The 11,334-nt window shown below is 33.6% G+C and overlaps 2 protein-coding genes across 2 annotated transcripts; both read left to right on the top strand.

Moving 5' to 3' along the window:
• The first annotated feature begins 3,592 nt into the window (after positions 1–3,592).
• Positions 3,593–8,750, top strand: LOC130799636 (protein NLP6-like). The gene is made up of 5 exons (XM_057662798.1): positions 3,593–4,129; positions 4,785–5,386; positions 6,231–6,278; positions 6,356–7,256; positions 7,386–8,750. Exons 1-5 carry the CDS (start codon positions 3,793–3,795, stop codon positions 8,471–8,473), a joined length of 2,976 nt encoding a protein of 991 aa, XP_057518781.1. The 5' UTR covers positions 3,593–3,792; the 3' UTR covers positions 8,474–8,750.
• Positions 8,751–9,219: 469 nt separating this feature from the next.
• Positions 9,220–11,111, top strand: LOC130799381 (disease resistance protein RUN1-like). The gene is made up of 6 exons (XM_057662478.1): positions 9,220–9,243; positions 9,391–9,603; positions 9,758–9,989; positions 10,109–10,199; positions 10,381–10,460; positions 10,552–11,111. Exons 1-6 carry the CDS (start codon positions 9,220–9,222, stop codon positions 11,109–11,111), a joined length of 1,200 nt encoding a protein of 399 aa, XP_057518461.1.
• The last annotated feature ends 223 nt before the right edge of the window (positions 11,112–11,334 follow it).

The raw sequence follows: 11,334 nt of genomic DNA on the forward strand, positions 1-11,334 counted from the left end.
GTGACAATTTTTTATTTGGTACTTTTTGGAAAAAAATATTTTTATTAGGTATTTTTTGACACTTTTTCCTAGATAAAATTGAAAAGATTTTACAAATAATTGAAAAAAATACACGATTTTCTAATACATTAAATAATATAAGTATATAACCTAAAAAGTAAAAAATTAATCAATATGGATAACATTATAGTCATAATTACAAAATAATTAAGTTAACAATATGAATATTAGTCATAATAATAATAACATCATCATTGAGTTTTAGAGGGAAAACTTTTGTTAATTTTGTGACACATAAAAAATTTTAAAAAGTTATAATGTCATACGTGTTTTGCTTTAATAATAGTTATAGATTCAAGGATATTTTTGTTATCTAATTAAAAAAAAAAAGGTGGCGACATAATAAAAAAGGTGGCGAATATTAAAGATTTTGATTATGCATTATCTATATTGAGTATTTTTCCTACATATTCTACAATCATTTATAAAAACATATTTTATGTAAATTAAATATGCATACAAAGGTTATCAAATTTTTATAATTAATAAGATGCACGTAGCTTTTTTTTATGTATTTAATTAAAGGAAACATGCATTAAAAGTTTGTTGTATACGTACGAACAATAGAAAAAAAATTTAATATTTTTTTGTGTTATAAATATGATTAATAATTGAAACATCTGTTAGTTGTTACTTTTCTACTCACTTAATCCCACAAATTTTGCCCCAAAAGAAAATTAGAAAGTGGGTAGAATAATACTTTTATGGGAAAGTGAGAGAAATGTGTTGGTGATATTAAAAGATAAAATAAATGTGAAAAAGTGAGAGAAAACATTATATATATATATATATATATATATATATATATATATATATATATATATATATATATATATATATATTTCTATATAAACCAAATTTTCACAATTGTTTACTTAACAAAAACTATAAAAATATGCATAAAACTTTTTAATTTGAAAAATAATATAGCTATATTGTACAACTTATTTATAAAAATTCGTTTCTTACCTCATACTAATAAGGGAGAAAAAAAAAATTGTATATGGCACGAATCCAATTAGAACACAATACAAAACAAATATCAATCAATGTTACATTTACCAAATGCTAAATATACTTTTGTTTTAACTTCTTATATTTACTAATACACCTTAAGATTGAACATCAATTTATTCAAAACCACAAATGACAATTCTGCCACTTATATAATGTATACGTATTACTCATATATAATAATACTTCTATTATGTAAGAAAACATTATGGAGACTAAAAAATAATCCTTTTCAACAAGAAGCAAGTAACAATCGCACACAACAAAGACACAGAGAGCTAAACCAAGACACATGTAAAATATTACTTCCTCCGCTTTTATTTAGTTGCAGCATTATTATTTGGCACAAATATTAAGAAATGTTATTGTCAAGTGTATAATGTTTATAATATTCCCAATAATAGTAGGTATAAAGTTGATAATGTATAAAGTGAGAATAAAGTAGGGGTAAAATAGAAAATTATATAATTATTTTTAACCAAAAAGGATAATGTTGAAAGTATTGTGAAATATTAAAAAAAAAAAAAGTGTTGCAAGTAATTTGGAACGGAGGAAGTAGGAGTGAGAATGTTTGGAATTTCATTCTCACTTCTAGGCCTCTATAATAAATCAGATCGAATCGGATCAAGTTCAAATTATATATAAGTATATTAGAAATATCCTTATCTAAATTAAATCAACATAATTTCAATCACAGTTTATATATTATTGATGAGAATAACAATTTATATAATGATTGAAGGAAATTAATGGTGAGTACATGAGAATTGTGTATGTGGGTATGCTCTTCATAAGTTGATTTGACCTACTAACTCAATCTAATTTTTACTCAAAATAAGTGAGTTTAGATATAGATTTTTTAGTGAATAAAGTAAATAGGTTGATTCAAATTTTAAACCTTAAATTTTAAATCTCAAACAAACTTATAGAGCCTAATCAATTAAATGAGTTAATATTGAGTCTTGTCAACTTTGATATATGGATTGCAACTTGCAAGTTTATATTTAAACATCAAAACCCGATTTTTGTTACTTTTTCCGTTCTCTAATGTTCTTCCCATTTGGAATACTCTACTTTAAGGAGAGAGAAATTTGATTAATATTTTTGACACATATTTAAAAGATAAAATATATTAATATGAGATCTCAATAGATTAGTCTTAATATATACTTTTTTATTATGTATTTATTATAATTTTTACTATGTGCATTTAAAGATATTGAAGTTTATTTGACTGTAAAAAAATAAACGAAAACAAAAAAAAAATGAAAGAAGTAATATTTACGAGAATTTAAACTAGACTTAGCTTGTCTCGACTACAATACGAATTATTTGGTTAAAGAGCGATGAAAATTATTGAATGGTGTAGCATATACTTCCTCCTGAGTCCCATTTCAGTATGCATCCCATTTTTTTAAATGTTGTTTATCAATAACTCATAATTTGCATTTTACTCCGACTAAATAAGTTTAAAAACATATTTAAGTAGAAATCTAGCCTGTTTGATTCGTCTTAATATATAAATTAATAATATTTATTTTTTTTAATTATGCAACATTGGATATCCAATGGGGCGCATAAGCTAGGACGAAAGAAGTAACACAAATTAATATATACTCCCTTCGTTCCTTAATAAAGTTCCCACATGAAATATTTACGAGAATTAAGAAAAATAGAATCTTTTAGATAATAAATATGTTATTTTATGAATAAGAAATTTAATGAAAAAATTGGGTACCATAAACATTAAAAAAAAGTGAATGGAAAAAAATAAGGATCAAACCACAAATAATAAAAAATATTTTTATAAAATAAGAAACATGTAGAGACCATAAGGAAATAAAAATATTACTCCTTTCATTTCTTAATGAAGTTTTCACAATGAATGTTCACGAAAATTAAGAAAAATAAAATATTTTAGATGGTGAATATATTATTTTATTAAATAATATATTTGATTAAGAAAACGTGAGGACCATAAACATAAAAAAAATATTAAAAGAAAGTTAATGAAAAAAAATATAGAGACCACAACTAATAAAAAATATTTTTATAAAGTTATAGGAAACAATTGGGATATAAGAAATATAAAAATTTAAAATTAAGTAAGTGGAAAATATGTGAGGACCATAAACATTATTAAATAAACAAGGTTATTTTTGTCAAAAAATTATGATATTAATAGATAATTTTTTTATGAGAACAACAAATGAAACACACTAAATGACAAATGAGAACTTCTTTAAGGAACGGAGAAAGTAAAATGTCATTAGTAAAGGATATACGAGGACCATAAACATTATTAAATATACTACTATTAAAATAATAGTAAATAAGGTTATTTTTTTATAAAATTTATAATATAAATAAAAAACTTTTGTATAGAAACAAGAAATAAAACCTCCAAAATAACAAGTGTGAGTAATAATTGACTTGGTTAAACATACCTCTAAAAGTGAACATCCAACTCACTTTATATTAGCATTTTGGATTCACTCATGGTTAAATTTTCCAATGAAAATTAAGTAAAAGAAGAAAAAAAATAGGGAGAAAAATAATTTTTTTAAGTAATTTGATAGATTTATGTGAGCAAATCCCATCCCTATCCTTCTCTCTCCTCTTCAAGATTGGATACAAGAGGACATAAGAGGAAGAGAACATTTTTACAACAAAACCCCCCAAAAAAAGAGATTCAAACATTGAAGTCATTGATTGATTATGTCCGAAGCAGCAACAACAGCTACAGCTGAAATTGAAGAAGAAAATCATCAACAGTCTTCATCTTTCTTTGCTCATAATTGCAATAATTTTCCAAGAATTAGGGAGTTTCAATCAGGTGTGACGCAGCTACACCATACAATTTTAGACCCTTCATCAACCTTCATGGACCTTGATTTTGGGGATCTAGATGCTTCATGGTCATTTGATCAGATCCCAACTTCTCCAGTTCTTATTACTACTTCCGAACAACCTTTTTCCCCTCTTTGGGCTTTTGCTGATGAACGGAATCCTCCTGGAATACGAATTCCTGCTGACCTTTCTCGGTTTCCTCCTTGTATGCTTTTTTTTTTCTTTTGTCTAAAAATGGAAAGCTTTTTTTGGTAATAATTGGAAAGTTAATGTTGTAAAAGTTTGTTCAGTTTAAATAAATTTACTTTAATTTGTGGGGTTTTCAATCGGGATTTATTTGTTTCGAATGGAAGGAAAACAAATGAGGTTTCAAAAGTTAAAATTGGTGGGTTTTTATTACTTTATACAATTTTAATGAAAAAAATGGAAACTCTTTAGCTTGAATTGATGGGATATGTGAGAAAAATGGAAGGGAAAAATAAGGGTTGAATTGATGAATATTTTATTTGTGATTGTATTGTTTTGATGAATTAAAATAAAAGACAACTTTAGCTTGGGTTTAACTCAATATTTCCCAATACTTGTTCTTTTGACTTTAGTTATCATGTTGAAATTCTACTGATTTGCAATAGGTTAGGTAAGGAACATCAATGGTGGATAGGTCTATGTGAGTTTAGGTCTTTGACTATTGGGTAGTCTTGATTGGTGATTGATTGTAAAAATGTCTATTGCAAGTTGGGATTTTGATCATTGGATACCTGAAAGTAGATAATGAATCAGCTTAATGATGAACTTTGTGAATAGTATTGTGACTTTGGTTCTTCCATGGTATTTATTTCTTTGTGATTTTGTTGCTATAGGTAATCCAGAACCTGCAGGTGAAAATGGAGGGTGTGAGGCTGGCAATGATGATGATGATGATGATGATGATAAAAAGGAGGTTCCTACTCCGGTTTTGGGGTTCGCTCCAATTGAGAATTTTGATGTATCCTTTATAATTAAAGAAAGGATGACACAGGCACTTAGGTACTTCAAAGAATCAACAGAACAGAACCAGATTTTAGCTCAAATTTGGGCACCTATAAAGAGTGGAAATAATTATGTGCTAACAACTTCTGGGCAGCCGTTTGTTCTAGGGCCACACAGTAATGGGTTGAATCAGTATAGAACAGTATCTTTGATGTATATGTTTTCAGTTGATGGGGAGAGTGCGACAAATTTGGGGTTGCCTGGGCGTGTGTTTAGACAAAAGTTGCCGGAGTGGACACCAGATGTGCAGTACTACTCGAGCAAAGAATATCCAAGAGTGAATCATGCTAAGCATTATAATGTAAGAGGAACATTGGCTTTGCCAGTACTTGAACCTTCAGGGCAGTCCTGTGTTGGTGTGCTTGAGCTTATTATGACTTCGCAGAAGATCAACTATGCTCCTGAGGTTGATAAAGTCTGCAAAGCTCTTGAGGTTCGTCTATCTTCTTATAAAACCCGAATTCATTCATTTTTCTATCGCCTCGTTTCAGCTCCTTTCCCTGTGTTGTGGTTCAGAAATATCTGATTTAATGTGTTTTTTAACTTAGAGTCTGGCCATGTGTTTGAGTGATTTCTTTTCTGTACATTTTTGCTGATGTATCCTTATCAAGCTTATAAATTGGGATGTTATTTTGTTGTATGCTGCTCTTTTTGAGGATGAGAAGTTTTTATTAAGTTGCTTCTGTATCGTGGTCTTTTGATGCTTCGGTCCTTCTCAATCACTACATATTGAGAGGTGGATAGGAATTCATTCTGTATTTGGTGAAAGATGAAGCATGGAATACAGTATAGAAGTTGTATGCTTGATATTAAATGGATCTAATGCAAAATTTACAGCAGGAATTATGTTAGGCAGGGTGAATTTCATATGCATTACTTCCAATTGAAGTGTCCATGTATTTCTTTCCTCATATTCGGGCATCACTGCATCAGCATATGACAACGTCAATTAAGGACAGTCAAAGACCAAGGGACATAACATATGCCGTTACTTGCAATTGAAGTGTTATTTCATAGAGTTTTAGCCACAAGGATTATTCTATCTGATCAACAATATGTGCGCAGCAAAACTAGATTTAGAGTATCTCAGTTTAGGATTAAAAATAATTAGCATTTAATTAATTCTAAACAAATATTAAGATGAAGAAATTGAAGAGTATCATTGTGGAAGGAACGGTTTTGCTACTTGTCATTATAAACTTCTAGTTCGTCCATCTATATATGTCTGTTCACGTATTTATCTAATATGTGCTCACAGAATTTCAGCTCTTTTGTAGGCAGTAAATCTAAAGAGTTCAAAGATTGTGGATCATCCGAATATCCAGGTAAATGGTCTTGCAATGCTTAAGTTCCAGAGTCTCCATAATCTCTAAAGACTTATAGTAAGATGATCCTTGTGCAGATCTGCAATGAAGGTCGTCAAAATGCGCTCGCTGAGATCTTGGAAGTATTAACAGAGGTATGCGAAACTTATAAATTACCTCTGGCGCAGACTTGGGTTCCATGCAGGCATAGGAGTGTTTTAGCGTATGGGGGTGGTTTCAAGAAAAGTTGTTCCAGCTTTGACGGAAGCTGTATGGGACAAGTATGCATGTCCACAACTGATGTTGCATTCTATGTTGTAGATGCTCATATGTGGGGCTTCCGAGAAGCCTGTGCTGAGCATCATCTTCAGAAAGGGCAGGGTGTTGCTGGCAGGTCATTTTCATCCCACGGATTGAGTTTCTGCAGAGATATTTCACAATTTTGTAAAATCGAATACCCCTTGGTTCACTATGCTCGTATGTTTGGGTTAACCGGAAGTTTTTCCATCTGTTTAAGGAGCAAGCATACAGGGGATGATGATTATGTTCTCGAGTTTTTCCTCCCTCTTAGCTTAACAGACATTTCAGAGCAGCTCAGCTTACTAGACTCAATACTGGCAACAATGGAGCGTGATCTGCAGAATTTGATGATTGCTTCTGGGAGAACACTGGAAGAGGAAAAGAAACACATTGAAATCATTGAAGTGTCAACGGATGAGAATCCAGACTTACAAGTTGAATCTAACCTGTCGACTAGACCTCTATCGGTGATAGAACCGATAAATGGTGTACTACCATCGACAAAGAATTCCCCTCCCCAGTCGGTAGAACCAGATGCTAGAAATGCAGAAGAAAGTGTTGAAGCTGCGAGGATCAAGATTAAGGCACCCAAGAAACCCTCAGAAAGAAAACGTGGAAAAGCTGAAAAGCAAATAAGCTTAGAGGTTCTTCAGCAGTATTTTGCTGGAAGCCTAAAAGATGCCGCAAAAAGCCTTGGAGGTTTGTATTTGTTTTATTCATATTGACTTGTCAGTTGTGTTTAGGTTTAAATCCTATTTCTAAATGACAAGCGTAAGATTATGGCTGGCTGCTGAGGAACTAAAATTAATGCCTTGTGGTTTTTAACAGTGTGCCCGACAACTATGAAGCGGATCTGTAGGCAGCATGGCATATCACGATGGCCATCTCGCAAAATCAATAAGGTGAATCGATCTCTAACAAAGCTCAAGCGTGTGATTGAATCTGTCCAAGGTACTGATGGAACATTTAGCTTGACGTCCCTAGCTCAACCTACTGTTCCTGTACCTGTTGGATCTATTACTTGGCCTGCTGGTGTGAATGGAACTTGTCAGCAGCAATCACCTACATATGTACCTGTAGATCTTCCGGATGAAAGGAGTGAAATGCCGCAACCCAAACAAAGAGTTGATGGGCAGGCAAGTGGCAGGGCGTCAAGTCATGAAGAAAGGATTCATGAGCAGAACGGCTTTGTATCTAAAGCAAGTGGGTCCCGGGAGGTAAGTGCAGCGACATCTACTTCTCATGGATCATGTCATGGAAGTCCTGGAACTGAAAGCACCCAACAAAATGGCCATTTTCTTCTCAACTTTCACGAACAAGCAGGAAACTCGACAGGTTTGATTTGTCAACCAAATGGAGAATTACGTTTATCTGTTGGTTACTTGATGCCAGATGCCCTCCTTGCAGCACATCATCCTCAAGAAGCCTTTTGTGGCATGCTTCTTGAGGATGCAGGGAGCTCAAAAGATTTAAGAAATCTTTGTCCTTCAGCTGCCGAGGCCAATGTAGATGAAGTCATCCCTGAACAAGGATGGATAAACCAGCCTTGTCCGAACCAATCTCCTAGAGTAGCTATGAGTGCTGCTGGTATGATACCCAGGTTTTCTTCAAAGCAAGATATAAAAACTGTTACAATAAAGGCCACATTTAGAGAAGATATTATCAGATTTAGGTTTTCTTTGAGTTCTAACATTGTCGAGTTGAAAGAGGAGGTGGCAAAAAGGTTTAAACTCGAAGTGGGCACATTCGAGATAAAGTACCTTGACGATGATCACGAATGGGTATTGATAGCTTGTGATTCGGACCTACAAGAGTGCCTAGATGTATCAAAATCATCAGGAAGCAATATGATCAGACTGTTAATTCATGACATATTATGTAATCTTGGAAGTTCATGCGAAAGCTCGGGGGAATAATCAAAGGGTTTGAAGAATAGATATTTGGCTTAGGTTGTAACTCATTCTTGTTGTAGTAGTATTAGGAAGGTGGGAAAGTCGGAAATTGTAAATTGGTGTATTAGTTGGGTTGTCTACGCAAGCTGTAAATAGTTTGCTGGTGTTTTACTAGGGTGAGACTCACACAATGTGGATTTTGTTCTCTTTTGTCTTCAGTTTTGCTGAATTTTGTTCTCAGTTCCTTGTAATTGTAAACATAAAATTTTCAGTTATATAACATTGTTTTCCTCAAAGAAAATTACTGATTGAGACTTTTTACTAATGCAATATAATATTTTGAAGACACAAGTATATATAAAGCCTTACTCTATATATTAACGGTTTGGCCTATTACGCTTCTGAACCTCCCCTGCCCAAGTGCAATCCATACCGAGAGGTGAGCGCAACCCTTAGTGCAGCTTCTGAACCTTCTGAATTCCTCACACTCCTGCCAATGGACGCAGTCACTGAAACTCTTAGTGCAGATTGTATATTCGCTTCCACACCCTCGGAGCTGGCGACTGCCAATAGATCCCACTTTTTGGTTGAATACTTCCCTAGTGTTGCACACAAGCTGATTTACTCCATAACACAAACACACCAACAACAAATGTAAAAATAGAGCCTTCTTCAACCTTTGACTTTCTCTATTTTAGCCCTTCACGGCTCAATTGGGTGACTTTTTTCCTGCTTAATTCACTTTGTATTCATCTCTATTCTGTCAGATTATGTCTGCTATTATTGGTGGGCTTGTTAGTGTTTGCACCCTCAATGTCTATAATAAGAGAAATTTGAGGATCATTTCAGTTTTTCATTCCCTTTCTTGATAATTTTTCTTTACTTTTCATCCTGAAACCATGGAAACTGAAACCGATGTAAATGAAATTTTTTATGTGTAGTCATCTGTAAGAAAGGAGATTACTCGAGTCTCAAGCTTATACCCGGATGGGCACCTGTATTTGTTGGAGGATCCAATGCAATGGATTCCTAACAACCCAGCTTCTCTTCGGTTGGTTAGAAACTTGGAGTTGAATTTGGATATAATATCTGATGATGAAGAGAAAATAGGAAAATCCTTCGAGCAGCTACCAGAACTTTTCCGGCTCTATATGGTCATACCTCAAATACTTGCCTAATACCATCTTAAGCCTACAAAAAATAGAATACTTGGAAGTTAGAGGCTATATACTTTCGGAATTACCACAAAATTTAGGTGAGTTGAAAAGCCTAAAACATCTCTATGTTTGTGACAGTCAATGTCTGAAGTTCCTTCCTGATAGCATTACAAATCTGCAGAATCCAATAACTTTAGATCTCTCATATTGTCATTCTCTCACAAATTTGCCTGTAAATTTGGGCCAATTGGTCAACCTTAGACATCTTTCTCTTCTTGGTTGTCCGCTTACGTCCCTTCCAGATTCCATGGCTAAACTCTGCAGCTTAGAGACCTTAGATCTCTCAGGATGCTGTGCTGTCAAAGATTACCCACAATTTTTGGGTCGGTTGTTCAACCTTAAAAATCTGTCTCTTTGTTTTGCTGTTTCAACTTCTACAACATGCCAAATCCATTCAATTTAGAAAGTTTACATCTCTGTGGGAAATGTGACTGCATCACAGAATTATCGGCATGTTTGGATGTCGGCCTTAAGCACCTCTCTTTTCATGACTGTGGTGACATCGAGTTCCTTCCTGATAGCATATCTAAACTGTCGAGTTTGGAAAATTAGTTCTCAAAGGGAAATTTTCTGATGATCCCTTAACATTGCCAATGAATTTTAATGTGTTGGTTAGCCTTAAAAGTCTCTCACATGAGGCTTATGACAAGATCGAGTCTCTTCCTGAGAGCTTGACAAAGTTATATCAAATCTAGTAACTTTCATATTCGACAGATATTTTGAGCTCAAAGATTTGCCTCCGAACATGGATCAGTTGGTCAGCCTTAGACATCTATTTCTGATCGGATTTTGTGGTATAGAGTCCTTCCCTGACAGCCTAACGAAGCTATCGAACTTGGAAACTACATTTATACGGACTGTCTGATTATAGTATTCCCCTTGTAGAGTTGCCAGCAAGTTTTGATCAGTTGATAGGCCTTAGACATCTCTCTATTGGATATTGTGAAATTTGGTCTCTTCCTGATAGCATTACCAATCTATCTAACTTGGAAACCTCAATCCTTAAAGGATGTGATAACCTTACAGCTTTGCCAGTGAATATGGGACGGTTGGTCAATCTGAGATGCCTCTCACTCGAGTCTTTTCCTATCGAGTCCCTCCCTAATGTTGGTGGGCTTCACAACTGGAAATCCTTAGGATTGACCTCTTACAGTCTCAGAAAATTACCTGAAGATTTGGGTGAGTTCGTAAAATTGGTTCGCCTTAATATCGGTAGTAGTGAAATCAAGTGCCTTCCTAGTAGCATCTGTAAGCTACACAATTTACAGTCCCTAATCCTTTCCGACTGTTTCAGACTCGAAACGCTATTGCCTCTTAGTCTAAATGATTCTCCGCTCATTACTGCTGTTGACTGTAAGAAAATTCAAGAAACAACCTGGGGTGAACTCAGAAAGGAAATCACTCCCTTTTCTCAGCAGATGGTTAATGAGCAGGCTACCAGATGAACCTTTGAAAGTATTGGATGCTGCTTCATTTCCTAATGGTTTGTGTTTTTGTATTACTTGTGTTGTTCCGAAATTATCGAAATTCTTCATCGAGTTTTGCCTTTCTGATCATTGCAAAAATTGTTCATATGTGGTAGATCCTTCCCATGCTTAATGTCTAAAGTACTTACAGCCTGCAGGTCTACATTGAACCATAAGATAAGAGATTTTGGAACCATGGGAA

This window comes from Amaranthus tricolor, chromosome 14 (assembly GCF_026212465.1).
Source record: "Amaranthus tricolor cultivar Red isolate AtriRed21 chromosome 14, ASM2621246v1, whole genome shotgun sequence".
Taxonomy (NCBI): Eukaryota; Viridiplantae; Streptophyta; class Magnoliopsida; order Caryophyllales; family Amaranthaceae; genus Amaranthus; species Amaranthus tricolor.

Coding starts and splice junctions, on each gene's coding strand:
- LOC130799636 (XM_057662798.1), top strand. CDS start 3,793: ATGTCCGAAGCAGCAACAACAGCTACAGCTGAAATTGAAGAAGAAAAT. Junction 5,387..6,230: donor AAGTCTGCAAAGCTCTTGAG/GTTCGTCTATCT, acceptor GCTCTTTTGTAG/GCAGTAAATCTAAAGAGTTC. Junction 6,279..6,355: donor TGGATCATCCGAATATCCAG/GTAAATGGTCTT, acceptor ATCCTTGTGCAG/ATCTGCAATGAAGGTCGTCA.
- LOC130799381 (XM_057662478.1), top strand. CDS start 9,220: ATGTCTGCTATTATTGGTGGGCTT. Junction 9,604..9,757: donor AACTTTTCCGGCTCTATATG/GTCATACCTCAA, acceptor CAATGTCTGAAG/TTCCTTCCTGATAGCATTAC. Junction 10,200..10,380: donor CCTGATAGCATATCTAAACT/GTCGAGTTTGGA, acceptor CATATTCGACAG/ATATTTTGAGCTCAAAGATT.